Source organism: Crocodylus porosus, unplaced genomic scaffold (assembly GCF_001723895.1).
Source record: "Crocodylus porosus isolate Cpor-Errol unplaced genomic scaffold, CroPor_comp1, whole genome shotgun sequence".
Classification (NCBI taxonomy): domain Eukaryota; kingdom Metazoa; phylum Chordata; order Crocodylia; family Crocodylidae; genus Crocodylus; species Crocodylus porosus.
The window spans coordinates 25,174,520-25,196,709 of record NW_017728950.1 but is presented as its reverse complement, the minus strand read 5'-3'; the positions used below and the strand labels follow the sequence as shown (position 1 = coordinate 25,196,709).

Here is a 22,190-nt window from a genome sequence, read left to right as displayed (position 1 = left end):
AAATTTGTGCCAGTGCTATTTTTGCCACAGCAAACACATGCCCCTGCATGTGGGGAAGTGCACAGAGACTTTAAATAGGAATACATGGTGTCAAAGAAACTCTGGCCTGTTGTGGTCTGAGTTCTTTGCAACAGAAGAATTCTGTTCCCCTGTCAAGAAATTAGTGAAAGCTAAGAGTTGGCATTTTCTGAGGGGTGCCTTGCATCTAAAAAGGCACCACTGGTCAATTGAAGTGGCGGGGGTAGTGACTGAACCCAGGGCTACATCTATGCAAAGTAAGCCCTAGGCTGCAGCCATCCATTGCTGTAGAGAGCAAGCAAAAAGAAGGGGATAGGAAAGTAGTAAAAATGTAACGGGACAACTTTGAGACAAAAGAAAATGGAGGTGATACTGAACAATGGAAGGAGCAAAATGGTGATAGAAACAACTAGTTCTTGTGAAAATGAACAGGATCTAAGATAAAAAGCAATCAATGGGAAAGAAAGCTGGTCCTTTCTCTCCTTCCAGGCCCACTGAAGCTTAACGGCACCTGACTCATTACGGCTCTTTTGAAAATACCAGCCTCCATTGTTTTCAAGGTCTTATTGAGGCAAGAGGAGGACGAAATTGCTTAATAATAGGGGCATGCAAAACAGGCCCTATTTGATTCGGATTCGGCCTAGATCAGGGACAGTGATTTGATTCGTCAATTCGGATCACTGTCCCTGATTCGATTTGGCCAATTCCGAATCTGACGATTTGGCCTGTTGGGGAGTGCGCTAGGGCCCCCCCACCCTGTGCCCCCCCTGCCCAGCAATTAGCTGCAGAAGGGACCCCGGGTGCCCCCCAGACCCAGGAGGCACTGGTTGCTGAGCTGGGGGAGCAAGGTGGGCCCGGCAGCACACTCCCCAGTGGACCTGGAAGTGGACCAGAAGGGCTTCTGGTCCACTTCCAGATCTGCTGCTGAGCGCGCTGGGGAGCCTGCCATGCTTTTGTGGCATGCTGCATCTGCCCCAGCACTGCAGTGATGAGAGCCCCTGCTACCTAGAGGTATGTAGAAAAAACATTTAAAGCTGTGTCTACATCTGAAACACCGAATCTGTCTGAATGGATTCAGAGAGATTAAAAGGTCCTCTGATTTGATTCAGAGATTTGGCCATGGAATCAGGCCAAATCTCCACTGAATCGAATCAGGGACTGACGCTTCACACAGCCCTACTTAATAAGTGTTTCCTTATGGGATCAGGTTGGCTTTCTGGGTGTGGAGTACTGGCTCCATCATTATGTGTTTGGATGATGAGGTATTAGGATGACTCAGGGTGGTCAATTCTCCTGTGAACAGAAGCACCAAATCCCAGCTAACACCATTCTCCACCAGAGGCCCAGTTCTCTAATGCGTATATTCTTACTTTAATGCTCATATCATACTTCTCTAAGCACTCATGCTCCTGGAAGAGGAATCCATGTTTCTCACTCAGGCTGCTTGGAAAGCTGTGATTCTTAGTTAATGCTGCAGTTCAAACTATGATACAGGTACTGCTCTTAACAACACTTCTGAAACAACCATATACTTAGCAGGGCACGTGAACAAATTCAGCATCCTTTCTTATATTGTTTCACAATGGGCCAGGTGTAGAATGCGGTCTTATTTTACAGCTTCCGGTAATAGTCAGAGCTGTATGGCAAGAAAATCTTTAGCAAACCCAACCTAGCTGTAAACACAACGATGGTCTCTATGCAGTTAGCCCTGCCTATCACACAGCTGAATAGAGAATGCCATTTAGAGTCAATACTCACTATATTCCATTGTCCATTGAAGAGCTCCATAAGATATGGGGTGTAGTTTGCTACCAGACATTCCCCTACCCAAAACAATGACCCACCAGGCTCTAAATCTAATGGAAAAATTCTGCTTCCAATGTAACCCTGGGACTAATACTCACAATTTGATGGAATCTCAATTTACACCTGGTGTAACTGGGAGCAGAGTTAGGCCGCATGCTCTTTGTGTGCACTCTGTTATATGAAGAAAATGCCTCCCCAAATATAGGCTGCGGTATGCAATTAAAATTAATGAGAACGTAGGGCCTACCACTTTGTGTGTGATGGAAAGTTGGGAAGTAATTACTGGTAGGTCATGCCTACATCTCTCTCTCCATTTTGATTGGCTAATTAGTCATTTAAATAAGGTTCATGGCTAGCCTGAGAAAGGGAAATTCACAAATGATTGCCATACAAAACAAGACTTCATCTTGTGAAGGTTTTTGAGACTTGGATCTGCAGGTTCTAAAAAAGCAACTCAAGCCAGCAAATCAAGGTAATGCTAATTGTACTGGTCTGTTGTGGATAAGGCTAGATATTTGTTGTGTAGGGGATCCTTAGGGTTAGGGCTACTTCCATCAAACATTTTGGTACACTTAGCTGAAAAGTACTTTTGCTGTCAACTTCCCAGCTTGTGACAGAAGATCAATGATTATCCACAATTTGGAGTAATGAAATTGGTGGGACTGAACTGTGAATTTTCTATGTGAAGGGATGTAATTATGAAAAGGATTATCATGGGCAAATAGATATTTTGTTTAGCTGGACAATGTCAGGCCTGCAGGATAAGGAGGATATCATTTAACTAGCCTGCATCTTCCAAGATACTTTAGTGTATGAAAGCAGAGCAGGCAGAATAGAGTTTTAACGATAATAGTAATGTTGCACATACCATACCAAGTCTGTATAGCATTCAGAATGAAATATTAGTGGCATTTAATTTTACTATACAATTTGTTATTTGATTTTTCAAATCCCAAACAATTCATACTAGTATTCCCACACGAGATACCTTACAGCCTATAATCTTAGCATGAACTGGTTATGGGAATTCAGCAGTCCCCAGATTTAATGATTGAAAATGAATGGGATTTTCATGTAATAATGTACTTGTATTGATAATGATACGGTTTGTTCAGTGCACTATTTAATTTCCAGGAGCTAAAACTAATCTAAAATTCCCACAACAATTCTGTTCCAGGTAGAGCTCTGAAATATGAATGTCTGGATGCTGACGTTATGCCTCCTAGGCACAGGGTTTGCTTTGCCAGTAAGTCATATGCTTATATATCAAATTCTAGGTTGTTTGTTAGGGGAAAATACCTACCAATTTGCCTCTTGGCTTTAATTCCATGTATAGATGAATATGATTTGGCAACACAAATTGTACAGCGGGGAGTATACTGACAAGAGAACAGCTCTTGAAAATCAACTTCTAGGAGAACATTTTCCAAATGTTCAGCATTTTGTAGTTCCTGTTGTTCTCAAGGGAGATGCTGGGTGTTGAAGTGTTTGGAAAACCTGCTCCATTGGGATTTCACTTCTCTAATATACAGATCCTCCATGCATGAGAATTCAGCACTCAAGGAAACTCCAGATTTTACAGCTAGCATAGCAGTTTGTTCCCTGTTAAAATATGCTCATTTGAAAAATATATTTCTATCTTTTGCATTTCAAGACACATTTAAGATCCTCTAGGCAAGTCATAAAGTTCACAAGAGAGTCCTACAATAGGTTGTCGTTTTTACCACTTTGTTTGTTTATTCTAGTATTATTTTTCCCCATCTCTACAAATCTGTTGAAGAAATGCAGAGAGGGAGAATTAGAAAACCAGAATTAGACTTGTAAAAATTCCCAGGAATCAGACTGAACAGAAAGTGTTCAGCATTCTAAACAAAAGGTACAGTTTTCAGAAGTGCTCGGTGTTGACCTTGATTTGGCTTCCATTAAAATCAATGAGATGTTGGCCAAAGGATCAAAGCTAAGCCAACAGGAGTTCTGCTATTGACTTCAGGGAAAGGAGAGATAGGCTACCGTTAAGTAGGTTTTTTAAATCCTCTTCTTCTCACAAAATGCATATATGGTGAAGCTGGTTGAAAAACCCAAAACATATTTATTAAAAGTTTTGCATGATTTGTCTCTTTTTACCGATTTTAAAATTAACACAATTCTTTGGATGCTTTGAACAACGCCAGGGTATGTGTATGCAAAGAGCCACCTCTTGGAAGGAAGGTCCCAAAGTCCGCAGTGTAATTTAACACAATCTTTTGTGAAAGAAAAACTAAGCTTCCAAATATTACTTCTGGACCTGCAGGAGAAAGGAGGATGTGATTTTGCTCCCTCTAGTCTTTTGTCTTATACTTAAGCCCTCAATTCTGTATACTTACACTTGTTTGACTTGTAATTAGCTGCAAGTAGGTCCATAGGGATCACTGCATTGAATGACATTATTCAGTCTGTTTTATATTAGGGCACAGTGGCAGAGCAGGTAAGGGGGTATTACTATGGCTCTAGCCGTGCAAGTTTGAGTTTTCATCTGGATCTGTGCCAAAATCCCTAGTACAATCCAGCCATACATGGTAACTGGTCATTCAGGCTGGGGAGTCAAAGGCAACTGAACTTGGAGCTGGCCACATCACTCCATTGTGTACCACTGGCTACAGAAACTGGCATGTCTTAATCACACTAGCCTGATGGGTTGCTAGGCTCAGGATGGACCTTTCACACTTTTTTGGTCCATTAACTATGCATTCATTCAAAACAGAGAAGCTCAAGTAGGACAGAGTGATCTCTCTTTCAGCACAGCCAATAGCTTCATGGCTGGGACACCTCTATGGGGAAGTGAGAGATTGAAGTTCAAGTTCTTGCCCTGTTAATTCTGATTATCGATGTAGGCCTCAACCTAGTCCCTTTTCCTCCCTCAATGAACACTGTCATCACTGGTCTCTTTCTAGTTTTGGTCACAACTTGTACACCTGTTCTTGTCAAAACGGAAAAAAGGTTTGGCAGGACATTTCTGATTAACCTCAGTTGTGAAGCTTTGTGGCAGGGACTCTTTCTTTTGTCCCTGCCTTTTAATTGGGATCTATGGATCCTACCATAATGTTAATATAATAATATAAATAGTAATAAAGTGGGGACATGCACAACTGTAGAGGTCCAACTGCTGTGATAATTTTTTATGTTTGTTAATCTTCTATTATGTGAATCCATAGCATCATCCCTAGCTACAGAACACTGACTTCTCCCTAATATCTTTACCTTCACACCTCCGTAGGCCCAGGTGAGGAATATATAACCTCTCAAAGCCGGGTGCTAATAGCTGTTCTGTTTGCTTGTAGATGTACCCTCAGCATACTGGGACACGTGGAATGGCTAGTATGAGCTTTGAGGTATATGTTTTTCCATTGTTGTGTATATGGCAACCATTTACTTAAAACCCTTGTTGTAACTAGTACAGCGTGGGTGAGATGAAGCAGGAGGAAGAACAAGCAACTCAGGATTTCACTATCCAGAAAAATGACTTCTCACAGCTAAAGAGGGCCCCCCTCCCCTGGCTAATTAACTGAGTAAAATATTCCAAAGTAGACCTGGTTAAAGATGGCATGTGGCTCCCCCTCCTGCTAAATTTCATGAGAATTTTGCAATTTCTTTTTCCAGTGCCTGCATCTATATATAGAGAGAGCAGATTTAACTTTTAACAATAACCAAATATCTTTTTGAAATCCCCAAATTAGGGAAAATAAAACTAACTCCCATACCAGAAAAGCTTGTCATGGTTTGGTTTTACAGTTAGGTCTCCTTTTTGATGCATTCAGAAGAGTTCACTCCTTTAACAATCCTTTCGAGCAGATCAGCCCCCTACCCTCTTGGCTTGGTTCTTGGGAAGTTGTCTAAAAGAAGCTAATACCTGCTGGCTTTTTTCCTCAAGAGAACAATATTAATAGTTTTCTGCCAACCCCTTGATGGTCTCTTTATGTCATCTGAGTAATATGGACAGTGTAACCTAACTCCTTAACTTCTATGTTTGAATCAATCCTTGCTACTTCTGCAAAAACATACACCTTGTTAATTGCCAATTTATTTTACCTAAATGCAAAAATATTCCTGAGTGAGATTTTCAACAAAACAAAATCAATTGTCCCCAAATATTAACTTTGTTGCCTCAATCTCCCACCTTTTGGGTAAGATAATGCTTTCCAGCTTGAAGAAATCAATGCTGTATCAGCTCATTAATATGTACACTAGTGATGGGCAAACTTCAAGTCAGTAAAAAATGCCTAAGGGAGTTAGACACTCAAATCCAGTTGAAATATAAAGTAAATCGCATATTTAATTTCCTTAGGTTCCTTTGAAAATCCCTACCCTGGAAGCTAATGCCTAGCCAAACTTTACTGCTCTGGAATTGTATGAACAGAGTCTATCATGAGTTTTCTAGTACTTTCTGGCTTCAGGGAAATGAGACTGTTTCAGAGTGGCTTCAAAACAAAAGTCACAGTGACAAAGAACACTAAAAAGAAAAGAAAGATTTCAGACAAGATGTAGGCATCTCCTCAGTTACAGTGTTAGGAGAGGGTGGTGGTGGTTACTATGACCTAGCATGTATAAGTTACTTTACAAAGATAAGCCCCTGTCTTTAAGAACTCCCATTTTAAACAGAGAACAAATAAGTGAAGCACAAGTTTACTGTTCAGTTTTACTTCATTGGAACCAGCATCTTTTATATAGCTTTGGCTTCAACTTAGCTAATGTGAGTGTATGTGTATGGGTGGAAACTGGAATTTTCATGAACTCTCAAAGCTCGCTAAACAGCTCCCATTAAGAGGCAATGGTATAATTCCCCTTGGCTTCCCTCTACTCTGGTCAAACTTAATGGTAAAACTCCTGACTGACTCCTATGGGAGTAGAGTTAAGCAAACACTGCATGCTTTTGAAAATACCAACCTTAGTACTGAGTTCAGTGAATCTGCACAAAGGGATCAGAAAGTCCGTTGGTTATATGCCATGATTCAGCCATGACAAGGAGCAAATGATGGAATAAAAAGACTATTCTATTTTACCACTTCACTAATGCCACAAATACTAAGTGAAGTATTGAAGAAATATTACAGTATTGTAATGATTTTTTTTAACTTAGTGCAAAAGCTCTGCAAGTAATGCAGCTGCACTCCAGCATAATATGGTAAAATTTAAACGCACAAGCAGTCCAGTTAAAGACACCACTGATTGAAGGTAATGTGATGTGAATAAAATTAACATATCTATAAGTGCTTTGCCGAGTTTGGTCCTGAATAATGTCCCAAACTTTCAAAATTCAAGCTTCACAGGATGTTTCTAACAATATTTTTACATATAATTTTCATATTTGTCAAGCTTCTCAGGTGCATCTTCTTTCCTTATTTCATATATAAAACACTCCAGCATAATGATGAGCTGCCGTTACCTGTTAGTTGGTATAGATTCAGTATGGTTTGTATTATACTAAGCATAATATGACGGTCATTCCATGCTTCATAAAGAGGTATTAGAGATACTGTGTAGTTGATTGTTCTGCTTCTAAGGAAGGATTTCTCATAATCACTCAACAGTAGATAATAGTTTGTATTAGCATTTAGATGAACGGTGAGGATGTCATTAGTAAAAGATTTTTCTGTTTGTTCGTCAGAAGATGAGACAATATGGTCGACAAAACATGAACATGCTTCCACAGGTACCTATTTATTTTAAAACACTTATTATTTTGAGAAATTTGTGAATATTTTGGAAAGGTACGTTACTTTATATACACATTTCACAATACTGTTCTATTTGTCAATTTCTTTTCTATAGTAGCAATAAATAGGTAGCAAAGTGGTATTAGTGGCTGTGGACACTGAAATTATTGGCATTTCAGCCTAAAGACAGCTTCATAGGAATGATGATAACTCTAGGTTTTAGTGACTAAGCATCAAATTAAACACTTAATACCCCTTTCTACCTAGAAAACTCAAATGTGTGTGGTCATTAGGGATCATATGCAGAAACAGTTCTGTTGCATATACCCAGACTGAAATAAAGCTTATTCTTTGAATACAAATTATGAAAAAACCTCCCAGAATTTTGAAGAGGTTTCATTTTTGTGGCTGGTTTGTATGGTGCCATACACTGAATGTGTAGCATACTATCATCCTGATGCCAGCAATCAGCCAACTGTCAGCATTAGGATCCCGACAGCCCCAGGTCTGGAACCTGGCTGGGGACTGCTCTGGCTCCAATGCTGACAGTCAGCTGATTGTCAGCACTGGGATGTGAATTCACCAGAACTCAGCACCTTAAAAAGCCTTGCCCTGCAGTCTCCAAAAGGCCCTTTAAGGTGCAAGATCCTAGTGAGCCTCAGGGCATGGGGCAGCTCTGGGGTCTGGGACACAGCCTCTCGGATCAGGAAGGGGAAAGCCTGGGTCTGAGCTGGGACAGGGCTGCTTGGTGCCAAATCCTGGTGCTGAGCTGAGCATCAGGGTCTGGCACAAGGCAACCAAGGGGGCCAGGACAAAGCCACCCCTGCACAATTAGTGGGATTGGCGTGGGGGCAGTTCCAGGTTCTGAACCCAGCTGCTTTAATCCTGGGGGATGCCAGGCATGCAGCTGGGGATGGGGGTGTGCAGCGGCACATGCCAGTTTAAAGATGCACCTATGCAAGCAGCAGGAGGTGGCAAAAGTTCCTTAATCCCAGCTGCTATCGTGGGACTGCTCTTTAAATGGGCAAGAGCATCTGGGCATGGGGGAACTTTCCCCATCCTCAGCCACACTTACCTCTTTAAAAAGGCATCCAGCAGGAGCACCTGGAGATGGAGAAATGCCTCCCATCCCCTACTGGACACATCATTTTAAGGGGTGTCCAACATGTGCAGCAGGGGATGGGGAAAGCTCCTCCATCCCCAGCTGTATTCACCCATTTAAATGGGAGCTGGGGATGAGGGAGCTTGCATGGGTGCCTCTTCAAATTGGCAAGTGTAGTGTGGGGTGGGGGAGTTTCCTCATCCCTCACTACACCATGGGGGGCATTGGGAGCTTGACATCAGGGAGCCTCTCTCTGATGTTGAGCTTTTAGCACCCAGGAACATAAGAAGGCAGTCAGGCAGGCCTTCAGATGGGGCACCCAGCTGCACGCCTGCCTTCTAAAGGTCTGGGGCAGTGTGAACTCAGCATCAGTGAAAGGCTCCCCAATGTCAGGCTCACTGCATTCCAGATCTTTAAAAATGTCTTTAACATCCGCCAGCAATCTTAGTCTCCTCTCTGTAAAACAGAGATAGTGATACTTGACTTCATCACAGGGGAGAGATGAGGATAAATTTGCAGGACTGTGAGATGTTCAGACACACAGCACTGGGACTTCATCAAGTAATTCTCCTTGAAAATTGTTATCAGCATTCAGGGATGATTTTTAGCCCTTGCTTTCAAATACTCAGCACTTTCCATTTTGCTAATGTGTCCAGTGCTAAAACAGTGATGAGGTCAAATGTTAGAAAAATTAGGCAGGCTTAACTTGGCCCTCTACTCTCACCAGTCTACAATTAGGCCAGGTCCAGACATTATACTTTTACTGGTATAAGTGATTGGAAACAGATCTATACCCATAACAGAACAGAAATTTGCCACACAAAACTGGACTATACCCATAACAAAACAGAAATTCAGCACACATAAACTGATTTTAAAATGGAAGAACCCAATCTAAGATGCCCACCGCCCTGACCAAAGTGTGAATGTGTGTTCTGTTTGCTGCTGATCTAAACTATACCACTTACAGAAAAAACTGCGTAACTTAGACTGATTCCACCTTGGGCTTTCTGAATGTCTGTACCTAGCCCTTGTGTATGTCTATGACATACATCAGTAACAGCTGACATCATAAAACCCATAACTTATGGAGTCCAGGAACTTTCTGACAAAGCTTGTATGCTGCCTCTATCCCAGCTTACAATGTAAAGACCATTTAGCTGGATCATGAATGTGAATCAGAACTGAAGAGGCACATAATCAAAAAAGCATCTAATCACTGTGATTGGGAAAAGGTTAAAATAGCTGTAAAAATCCCCAATGATTGTTGTCTTGTAATCAATCCCCAGTGGCCTTCACACCCTTAAAATATTAACAAAGTTTTTGCATCTGCAAAACTGAACTGTGTCTCCCTCAAGTTTTAACGAGGGCATGAAATATGATGGTAGGATGGTGCTCACCAAGTCTTGTCCAGTACATGGGTATAATAAAAATTGGCATAAAAGCAGCCTGAAAATGTCTCCCTCTGCTTTCCCCAATCTCTTAGTATGGTCGATACGACTACGGTGAACCATTTAATTCAGTCTGGCTGCATGGTCTTCTACCACCACACTCTTCATTTCCATGGTTACAGCGAAGACCACAGGAACATGAGACCCAACAGGTGAGCATTTTCTCGGCATTGTCTACTTGCCAGGACTCCAGAAACTGTGTTCAGGAAATCAGTAAAGGCTCATGCAAGTCAGAAGCACTCTGGAAATGCACCTGCCTATGAGCAGCAGAAGTTAGCCATTTGTGAAGACCTACTGTAGGCCATTTGTAGCAGACACACTGACAAAATGTCTGTCTTGGTTCTGAAAGTTCTGTTTTCCTATGAATGTCACTCAGTCACCCCAAGGAAACAGATGAAAGAACGTCATTTAGTGATCATGATCAGCAACAAAATCTTAAGGGAATCAGATAGCCTAAATCCATTGAACCAGGCAAAATTTTCTGAGCATCTTTAAAAAAACCAGCTGCTTCTATGGGGCAAGATGGTCTGGTAGCTAAGAGAGCTTAATACCTGATCTGGAATACCTAGATTGCAAATCTCTGATTTGGAATACTCAAATTCAGTTCCCTGCTCCATCCGAGATACCTAGTGTACCCTTGGGGAGCTAGGCCACGACACCTAATCTCACATAGGCACCTAATTCAGAGTTGTAGGCAGATGCCTCAGTTCCAGAGAGAGATAGTATTTCAGAGACCCCATCCCTTTGGCATTTCCTATTGGCTGCTTTATGTGTTCCCTTCCGATCCTAGGCATCAAGAGTTCCCCATTTAAAGTGTTGGGAATTTCAAGTTCTGGCCCCACAGCCTGATTTTTAGGCACAGCAATAGTCAGTGCTATTAAGTTCTGGAATCTGGCTGCAAGTCTCTCTGCATCTCAGTACCCCATCTATAAAGTAGATAGTACCTTGCCTCACAGGTGCATTGGGAAGATAAATGGTATGGTTTAAGCAGGAAGGGGTATAGAGATTCCTAAGATGGATAGAGGCCTCTAAGTGAGAGAAATCAAGACTCTTCTTTTAAATTTAGTTTGGAAAAAATGGCATTGTGTAAATAGCGTATGTTAATTATGCACCCTTAACACTTACAGTCAGGATGTTGGAAAGGTAATACTGAGTACACCTTGAGATTCTGTCCTCTTCCAGGTGATTAGAGGGGACTGTGGACCTAGATGTAAACACAGTTGTAGAAAACAATCTGTTTTCATCACATTGCATAAGAAAAAATGTTATGACAACTGTAAAGTCTGCACTGTAACATACTGGATTAGGAATTACTTGCAAATAATATAGATAAAAGACAAGGCAATTCAATGCAATGAAGCATGGGTTTTCAATGCTGGGGCCCAAAGAGGCTTCAGAGGGTTGAGACAGCAATGCTGGCCTCATTTTTCAGTAGGCTGAGTGATTCAGTTCTCTAAGTTAAATTTCTTTGATATAATTAACTACCACTCTCCTATCCTTTTTCTCCTGGCTGCACCTCTTCTTGTCACAGTATGAATATGCAATGCCTGTACATCCACCACCTCTGCCATCACAGCAGACCCCACTTCAGCCACAGCAACCAAGATTACAGGCTCAGAATCCTTCCCTGCACTCAATGCTGCCCTCAAAGCAAGGTCAAATACAGCAGAACGACGTGTTGCCACCCATCCAAGTGGGACAGCCACCACTGCAGCAAGGAGAACTGCCTGGGATTCAACAACTGATACCAGCAGACAAGCAGCTACAGGTAGCTATTGAAGGCCAAGGTGGATTAAATCAAAGCCCATGGAAATCAGTGAGTGAGCTGCCACTGGTGTGAGCAGACTTTGGATAAGGCCTGTGCAGTGGCTAATTTGTCAAGCCTACACTAATGTTTGAATGTATTTACATTAATTATACGGCGTCACCACACAATTATCTTTTATTGTGCTAAATTTCTTGAAACAACTGGACTTACAGGTGATGATTACTTGAAAAAAGATGGCAGGAACTCATGGTTTGAAAGGAGGTCAGAGAGCAAAATTCCTGTCCCTATATGGAAAAAGTGCTCGCTAGCAGGCCAGACTTATTTGGCTAGTACAGCAAAGTTTCTCTCCTTTTTTATTGCGTGTCAGTTTGTTGTTATTGAATCTTAACATTTCAAATCCATTTTACTTACTGTGCAGTTTTGTTTTCTAATGCAGTTACCAGCACTGGAATATTCAGGGCATTTGGGTCAGGTGGTAAGTGCAGTCTTTTTTATGTATCTTTCCTATTAACAGGAACATGTTACCAAAGATTTCAGGGTCTCAGGCAGTGTAATCTGTCATTTCTGCACAAGAAGCTAAGATTGCTTAAACCAACCAAGAAATTCCCCTGTGTAATAGACTTCTAAAATATAAAAATTACATTAAAAAACATATTTGAAAAAATAGTTTACAGTACAGGACATAAATTCCTCTCTCTCTGCTACAAAGCTTTCTGCTTCTATTACTTTTGCTGTTCTTGGTTGGCTGAGTTGAGTTTTTTATTGGAAAACTCAGAATATTTTGTGTGTGTGTGTGCCTTTTTTATTGCTAGGGTATCTAAGACACATGAACGTGACTATGAATATCTATCTTGCCCTTTCAAAGCAATTGTGTTATTTGCTATATTGTCTTGTGTTGCACTGAAATATTCTGCTTATTTCTTTTGGTGAAGATGTACCCAATTGTCCATCAGTTAGTCCACCAAGGTCCAATGCAACCACAACAGCAACCAGCAGTAAGTACCTTCCCATTTCCACCCCCCAGTTCCTCTTTGCCTTTTGTACACTCATGTCATTTTAAAGTTTTCCCTTTTTCTACTTTTTTTAACTATCACTTTCTTGATGTCTAGTTGCATCCTGCCCTGTTTTACATGTCCTATGGAGCAAACCAAGGAGTAAGTCTATTGTTTATTTTCTACCTAAAAAAAGTTATCTAATACTCCAAGTGAGTTGTTACCATTGCAACACAATATAAAGTGAAAGCCTGAAATGTTCAGTGCCATGGGAGCAATTTGAATGTCCAACTCCCACAAGTTTTTATTGGGAAGTGGGTTTTAATTTGCTCAGATGACTTTCGAGATCTTAACCAAATTTTAATATAAGGTCTCTTTTAAAACCCAGAGTTCAGCAAAACAAAGTCACATTTGCATGTGGCTAGACTGATTTGTACTTGGCTCTATTTTCTTTAGGGTGCTCCTGCTAGGCTTGGCATAGTGAGTTCAGAAGAAATGCTGGTACGTGACTTCATGGATTTGCTTTGTGTTATAAACATGTTCTCCACTGCAAACATATGATCACCAACAGCTGTTATAGTCCTCCTCTAATATGTAAAGGAAAGAGGACTCTCTCCCAGAACTTTTGTCACTTTTGCAATGTTTATATACTGTTAATAGGTTGACCAACACAAGCTCGGAAAGTCACCTTGGATTTTTAAAAGGCATTTTTATGTATTTCCAGAGAATAATGTTACTTTCCCACATTTCTCTTTAAGGCACTGCCAAGTGAAGGCTCTTGTGCTAAAACACTTGTGTTCCTAGAGTGAAATATATACAGAGCTTGCTTTAAGCTAAATACACTTTGAATTCTTTGTAATTTATATTCACTAAACTCCAAAGTGGGGTAAAGGGATCTTACTGTAAAAAAGAATCAATCCTTACAGGTGCAATCAAATGCAGTGACCTGAAGGCCCTGAGTCCTTGAACTGCAAATGTACGCTGTATTTTGTTCTGGAGAAACATGATACAAAAAGCCCCAGATACAGCTTGTGTCTTCCATATAGTAAAGCAACTAAACTTTCTAGATCTCTTGATAAAATATCCATAGATAAGCATTTTCCTTTGAAGTTTTAAAAATTAAATGCCAGTTTCTATTCCACTATTAGCTACCTAGGCTGCATCCAGACATGCATGGACATTTGGTTCCCCAGGGGCAACCAGCAGCAGTGCACCTTGTGCTGCTGATAATTATCCCTGGAAACACCTGTGCCATGTGCACCCTGGCACATGGCAACTTACCCCAGTGGGGCAGGGGAGGCTGCAGTCAGCACTGGGCTGGCCCCAGCAGCCTTACCTGGGTCCTGGGGGCCTCCCAGGGCTGCAGCCATGTTGCTCCTGCCACATGAAGTTTGGCTGGCAGTGGAACGTGGCTCTGGCCAGCCAGGCTCCAGCTTTGGGTGGTGCATGCTGCCACCAAGTGCACTGCTCTGCTTTTTTTCTCCCATGAGTTTTTTTGACCCCTGAATATCCTCCATGCTGCTGCCCTGGAGTGTGGAGAACAACTGAACGTGCAGTATGTGATGCCACTGACGTGTCTGCAGTGCCACATTCTGTACGGCTGCACTTGTCTGGATGTGGTCCTACAGGTGATCATATTTGACCCTCCTCAATCCCTGAAAAACATCTGAAGGCAAAGATGATTGAGTCTTACAAAACGTAGATGCAGGTTGGAACAGGATTTGGTCCATTTTTTGTGAAAAAAGCTAGAAGAGATTAGTGTGACTGTGTAGCCCGGAATATAAATAGCTGTGCTTCCTGGGGACAAAAGTCGATCACTTCAGCCTGCCCTATGGCTGTTCTGATAGGCTGCCTTTTAGTGATGGCACAAAACCCGCACCAGTTCTGTCTGGCCTACTCTCAGACTAGCCACTGTGATAGCAATGCCATGGAATAACAGTTCCTCACCTTTTTTTCCCCCCAGGGAGGTAGAGGTGGGGCACCTGCCTATGGTGCCATGATTCCTGGATTCAGAGGGATGCCTCAGGACCCAGCCCTCCAGGGAGATTTCACAACGGAAGATGATAACCCTGCTACAGCACATAATCCAGCCTTCCAAGGAGGGGCCAACCAGGGCCCCTCAAGGGGCTCCCGATTTCCAGCCCTGAATCCTGCAGGCCATGGAAGTGCCATACTTTTTCCAGAGGGGACCCCAGCAGGACAGGAGGGTTTTTTGCCAAACATTAACGATATGCCAGGCCAAGAGGTCAATCCTGTTGGTCAGAGAGGAACTCTAGGGGTGACTCCAACTGCTGCAGCCCCAGAATTAACACAGGGTATCCCTGACAGCTTTATGCCCTTTGGTGCTGAGGGCACAGTACCTCTGGGTATACAGAAAGAAGTGACCGTGGACCCTACCATGTTCCCAGAATCTCAGCGTACGCTCATGGCAGGAAATGGGGCTGAACAGCCACAGGTTATGCAAGATGCCTGGCATTTCCAAGAGCCCTGAGCATATTTTGGAAACATACTCATATCGTTCATGTATACCCTATGCCTGATGCACTGGCCAATGGATCTATTTATCTGCTTCTATGGCATTAGCAATAAAACATTTAAATGTGTTTATGCAGCTGTGGAAATGCTGGTGCAACTTTATTTTGTCTCTTTCCCAAATGAGAAAGAAAAAAGCTCTCTTCACATTCAAGTGATTAATAGTTCAACTAAATCCTGCAGTTAATTACCATCAGTTTCCCCCTCCCCCCTAGAAATCAGTAAAATTCCAGGTGTTTGTGGAGTGTCCCTGAGAATAAAACCAAGATGACGTATAACAATTATTTCTTTTTAAAACTTTGCCTTTAGAGAACTGAGATGCATTCTGATAGACACATTGTTTCATTCAATCAGTTAGCTGGTGTTTATGGCCCAAACCCCTGGCTTTGTTAAACATGTTAGTCTAATTCACTTGAGGGTTAGTTAGTATATAATAAACTTCTATATAACAATTGCAATGTTTCTTGTTGTTTTTAAAACAAAAAGCAAGCATATTTTCTAACTGGAGAAAGGGATTATATGCGGAGAGTGCTTTATGTCATCCAAAATGCATACACAGCCAAGTTTTGCCTTTCACAAAAAAAGGCATCAGTGAAAATGTGAGTAGATTCCTAGCTCAGAGAAAAAAAATTATACCAGATTCTGCCATGTGATTATTCATGGGCCAAGGTGTGCTGCTTAGGCTGTGGCTGGTGCGCACAGCTTTAATTTTATGAATTTGATTAATGTCTAAAACAACTTGGGACACACACACACACACACTAAAAAAAATGGCCTAACTTCTCAAGCATTTTGCTGCGGTCACACAATGAAGTTTGTGAAATGACTCGGAGTCTCTCAAGGGCAGATTTTTGGCAAAAACTGGACATTCAAAACTTCACTGACATGAAAATACAACAACAATTTGTGGGGGGAGAAGTACAATTTTTTGGGCCCATACCCATAAGCATTTATACCCATAACAAACCCCACTGCTGGGAGTAGAGATGCCAGAAACGTTGTATTCAGACATCATTCAGAACCAAGGGGTCTGCTCAATTCATCATCTGAATTCTAGTCATAACATCTCGCTTAATATGAGCACAACCCACCAACTGAAGGACTAATGTACATCCCGACAAGCCAATTCCACCTGCCTCATGCCAAAGCCAGTGCCCCACAAGAAATAAAGAGTGCAATGTCCCTTGACACGATGGCTTTAAATTACAATACAGAGAGCCATAGTTCCTAATCTAGCTTTAATGACCATCTGGAACAGGTCATGGGACAGGACTCTTTGGGACCCCTCCACACCAGTTTCTTTCCTGCAAGCCCCAGACTTGGGTGTGCCTCATGTGGCTTCTGCTGGCCTCCGGCCAGGTAAAGGCATGTCACAGGTCAGGTCTCAAGGTTAGGGTGGCCATCACAGAGGGCAGTCCGGTTTTCTGCTGCTCTGTCTTCTGTTGATACGAAACCCAATGCATTTATGTCCTCTATTTCTCTCTTCAAGAGAAAAACAGAAGACATAAAAGCATTGGGTTTCGTATCAATAGAGGACAGAGGACAACTGGACTGTCCTCTATGATGACCACCCTACTCAAGGTGGTGGCCTCTGATCTACTGCTTCTGCTCCAAAAGAGCCCCAACTAATTTCTCATCCCGTTTTCCCCCATTTCAGGTAGTATATCTCTACTCTGCGTCCTCAGGATTGTTGCATTCTCTGCTGCCTGGCTACTGTGAAGCCCGGTACATTGTTAGCAGCTCTTTCATACAGTTCAGGCATTATTTAAGGGAAAGGACTGTGCCAACCTAGCAAGAGTCCCCTCTGACTAGGGAGCTGCTCTATCAGAGACTGGTCCTGCCCAAGACACATTCTTCTTTGATACCTCACCTGAAGAGGCAAATATAAAGTAACATGAGGGAAAATATGAAGTGAGAAAAATCAAGTGATAAAGAAGTGAGGTGAAAGATAAAGTGAATACCTATGGAAAAGGAGGAGTTGGAAAAATCCTGGACAAGATCCAGGGAGATAGAGATTCCAGCCCTTGCTGTATTTGCAGATGCATAGGAGTTCATGCATTTGAGACAGAAAGCAGATGTTCCTGACAGAAAAGACGAAAAGCTTACCTGAAAAGAGTTTCAAATCTGATACGCAGCTCACTCACAGTTGCACTGTGGATGAACAAGGGTTTCCTCCTTAAGGTTGGTGGCACACAATAGTTCCATTGGGATGTTCCCCTTCCCCACACTCTTCCAATTCATCAACTCTTCCCCGCCTCCTCTCCTGGACACCGTCAATTCTTCCATACACCCAATGAAAAAGCAATCTTTCTGGTGTCACTTGAAGGAACAGCATCCACACTAAACCACTGGAAAAGTTAAAAAGCAAAGCCAACTTTATCAGTTTAGCAGTGCATCTGTGAATTTTTTCTTCCCCTTTCTCCTTGTACCCATTCCTCTGTCTTTGTCTCCTCCATCTCATGATTACATTGTGATACAGAGGCCCAGAAGGCTATGTATTTAGGGGAAGAGACAGCGGGATGAGTTTTTGGGACACAAACCACATTTCACCAACGCAATAAGAATGTGTGTTCTTTAGATTTCATAGCACTGCTACTCATGTGGAATTTGTGATCTGCTACGACCCCAGAAGCAGAGCCAGGCAGATTGCTCCTCTGAGCCTCAAACAGCTGGTTTACACCTGCTAATATCAAGTTGCATTGTCATGGTTAACTTTGCAAGCAAGCAGAGTTAAACACAACTGCTCCTTAAAAGTGAAAGCTGAAGTTCTTCCTGGTACTCAAAGGCTGACCCTGTTAGGGAGTTTGTAAGAATCCTCACAAGACACCTCCACCTTGTCAGTGCATTTACTGATAGATGAGGATTTGCTCAGACTAGACAGGTGCCAAGAGCAACTGTCATGGGCATGGCATTGGCACCAGAAACTGAACTAAAATAAAGCAGCCAGGACAGTTGCGTGAGCCTGTGAACCATATGTTGCGTTGGGAACCAGGTGACTTGGTGACTATGCCGAGGCCTTCTGGAAGACTGCAGTCATGTCACTTCACCATTTCGATAGTCCACTCATAAGTCATTTATCACTTGCCTCTTTCTATGTATTGCATACCACCTCTAAAGACCATTGCATAATAACTATGAAATATTCCTCACTGAGTGGTCCGAGCTACATAAGCAGAGATAAGCCATATAGAGGATAGACTGGGCATGGATTGGGCCCTTTATTTGAAGGGGCTTTCTCTTGTCACCCTTACTAATGAAGCTGCATGCCATCAGTGGTACAAGTGTGAAACCCTCTTCACCCAAGGGGCAGGGGTGGGAATGTAGTTGGCCCTTAACAGAATATAAATAAAATATGAGCACATGCCAGATGGCAGCATCACGCATGTTGTCTGCAATACACAGGTCATTCAAAAGTCATGGACTGGGGCAGTTGTAGCAGACATTGTAGCTACGCAGGAACTTTCTCAACTGGAAATTCTAATAACCTGTTTGAACTTGATTTAGACAGATGTAAAACACACATTGCAGTTCACCTTCCAATCATGCTGTGTGCTCTTGTTTATCTTAGGCCCTGAAGTGGCCCTCAGTACCATGGAACATCTCTTTTTGGTATGTTCATCTTCCCACGGAAATAGTGCAGTGCAGTGCTCTTCCCCCTTAATATAAGCATACAAATAAGGCACAGATAAACTTGCACAAGTACACACAAACTGCCTATAACAAAGAAGGGACTTGAACCTAGACATGCTGGATCATATGCTTATACCCAAGCCAGGGGTGGGCAAAATGCAGCCTGCAGGCTGGATCCAGTCCACCAAGCAATTTCGTCTGGCCAGTGGATGGGTGCCTACCAATTCCTTGGACAACAAGTTTCTCTGGGTGAATATGGTATCTTTTATTAGACCAACTTAAATCATTGGAAATATGTTTCTTAGCAAGCTTTCGGGTTTAAAAACCCTTTGTCAGGCTGAGGAAGCATCTGCAGTTGGTGTGTGATCTTCCTGGAAGGAATGAATAGTAAAGAAGTAGGGCTGTGTGAAGCTTCAGTCCCTGATTTGATTCGGCAGAGACTCAGCCCGATTTGGTGGCCAAATCTTTGAATCTGAATCAAATCAGAGAACACTTTAATTTCTCTGAATCGAATTGGAGCCCTCTGAATCAATTCAGAGAGATTCAGAAAGATTCAGACATAGACACAGCTTTAAATGTTTTTTCTACATACCTCCAGGTAGTAGGGGGCTCTAGCTAGTAGGTGGCTTTATGGCACAATGCATAGTGCATTGGGCTTTTAGAGGCTGAAGGGATTCAAAGGTTCAGGGCTCAAGTCCTGATGGAGTCATGCTTTTCTCTTGCTGGGGTCACATGATCCCAGCTGACTTCCCAGTGATCTCATGAGGTCCCTTCTAGCCCCTAATGTCTATGAAATTTATGGATGCTGGGGAGCATGGTGTAAAGCACTTCCGGGTTCACTGACGAGCATGTGGAGGGCCCCCCCATGCTCCTGTGGGACGCTCCATATGCCCCAGCATTGCAGCATTCACAAGCCGTGCTGGTACCTCAAGGTATGTAGCAAAAGCATTTAAAGCTGTGTCTATGTCCAAATTGCTGATTCTCTGAATCAGCATCGAATCTTCAGATTCAGCTTTGGTTGAATCGAATGAGGGACAGTGATCCAAATCAATGAATCAAATCATCGTCCCTGATTTGGGCTGAATCCAAATCAAATAGGGCCTGCTTCACACACCCATATAAAGAAGCCAGAGGCTGGTACACATGCAAGAAAGGCAGTCATTGAAGATGTAAGTAGGGTGCCAGGTCAAAAGCCCCCCTTATTCCATGCCTCCTCATCAAGGTTTTGTCTTTGTTGAGATAGGGACCTATGGCATTTCTGCTGACCTAACCCCCCTTCCAGGTTCTGTCACCCCATTCTCAACCCCTTCCCCACCCCACTGCCGCCAAAGGTTTGATGTTTTGTGTTAATTGGGAGGAGGGACCAAGCTGAAACATGGGCAGCGATCAACAGAGTTTCTTTATTAAACACAGGAAAAGTTTGGCAACCAGAACATTTTAAACTGAGGCATGTCTCTTCCTTGCCTCATATTCCCCCACACCCATGTAGGCCCCTGAGGGACGCTGGGAAGAGAGAAGGGAAGGGGAATGTGCCTGGGTAGCCTCAGTTGTTGCCAACACTGCCTGTGACAAGGGGCCAGTGGAGCCTAGGGCAGGAGACCCCTGGCCCAGTGCCAGGGTATAGGTACTTGAAGCCCTCCAGCCATCTTTCAGGGATGGCTCCCACTAGGGTGAGGAGGTAGTTAGCCAGGCCTTTGCAGATCTGGATAGCCTGCCTCTATGTAGGACCAGGGCCCCTTCTCCCCATCCCTGTGCTCATGGTGCCAGGCCTGGTCTGTAGTTGAACTACTGTTTCCAGCAGTCTAGCTGCCCCTCGTGAACCAGGGCAGGCAGGGATAGGTTAGCCCCTTGACAAGGACTGGGGGGGGAGGGGGTCAATGACATCACTGATGATAAGATTAGGGACCCTAGGAGTGTAGCACCCACTCTCCATCAGCCTGGGGAAAGAAAGATGTGCAAGATGCAGTCATTATCCTCACTGGATGTGTGAAAGCTGGTGGCCTGGGCCCTGGATGCCTGTGTGTGTGTAGGCACACGCATACACTCATACACAGAATCCAGGCATGCAGGACACACATACACGCACACTTATTGGGCACAGGGTAAGCTGGGTGGCCATGCACAGGATGGCCAGCTGGTGGTTCATGGCCATAAGCGCACATACCTGCTGCAGTTCCTGGCTCTCCTTGCTTGGGTGTGCTGGCCAGGAAATGAAGGCATGAGCATGTCACGATGATGGCAGGGGATTGGGGGCTTGATGATCCATGCCCAGCAGCCAATCAGGGGTAGGCTGTCCATTTGGCTCTGTTCAGGAGTCTTCAGCAGCCCAGGTAGCCCATGGGGCATGCTGGGAGGGGTGCAAGAGCTCCCCCTACCTGCTGGGCTTGGCCTATGCAGGCAGGCTCTAAACTTCACCCCACCAAAGGGCTAATATTTGTTCTGCTTGCTCCAGACCTAACCTTGGGTGCTTAGAGTAAAGCTCAGAAGTTAGAGCACTTGTGCCTCAGACTTTCTTGAATGCCTGTACTTAGCCAAGGACTCTATCCCTGCTCTGGGTAGGATCAGTGGAAATGAGGGTGGCTGGGACTGATGCACCATGGGATCCTGGAGGGCTGCAAGTTGCTCATTTTATCTCCATGGAGCAGACTGAACAACACAAGCTAGATAGCATGGGCCAGAATTAACCCTAACCCTAACCTGAAATGGTGTAACTTTGAGACACTCTGAGGGTACATAGCACAAGTTAATGAACTTTAACATGTGGATGCTCACATTTAAAATGCCCTTAATATGTTCTAGGTTCAACATGTAACTTCACCCACATTTCCTATCACACAGATGGTGAGAGACCCTTTGTCAGGGGAATACCTGATCAGCTTCATCAGCTGACCACATAAGGAGATGCGCTGCTTGGTTACTCAGACATTTGGCATAACTAGTATTATGGGTTTGGTTGCTTTCTTTCATGCATTCATTGCATTTCCAATGACACCTATTCAAAATTCAGTGAGTTTTAATAATCTATCTACCCAACCCAGTGGTCACTAGGCCACTATTTCTCACTCCCAGTGGGTGTATCAACACATGCATTTGATCTGGGAGCAGTTTATCACGAGTAAACTACTCAGGCAGGTGTCTACACATGCAGGTACTTGGGTGAAGATTTGCTGCTCATGGAAGCAATCTGCTCCCTCCCACACT

General features: G+C 43.2%; 1 protein-coding gene across 4 annotated transcripts; it reads left to right on the top strand.

Moving 5' to 3' along the window:
* Positions 1–2,174: 2,174 nt before the first annotated feature.
* Positions 2,175–15,813, top strand: AMBN (ameloblastin). 4 transcript variants are annotated; one of them, XM_019555387.1, is made up of 11 exons: positions 2,175–2,296; positions 3,002–3,070; positions 5,142–5,192; positions 7,469–7,510; positions 10,103–10,219; positions 11,599–11,835; positions 12,272–12,310; positions 12,768–12,830; positions 12,945–12,989; positions 13,284–13,328; positions 14,791–15,813. In XM_019555387.1, the coding sequence occupies exons 2-11, from the start codon at positions 3,017–3,019 to the stop codon at positions 15,316–15,318; spliced, it is 1,221 nt and encodes a 406-aa protein (XP_019410932.1). In that variant the 5' UTR covers positions 2,175–2,296; positions 3,002–3,016; the 3' UTR covers positions 15,319–15,813. The 4 variants fall into 4 exon arrangements, with proteins under 4 accessions (XP_019410932.1, XP_019410931.1, XP_019410934.1 ...); XM_019555386.1 differs by having other exon boundaries at positions 7,466–7,510; XM_019555389.1 differs by lacking the exon at positions 5,142–5,192.
* Positions 15,814–22,190: the final 6,377 nt, after the last annotated feature.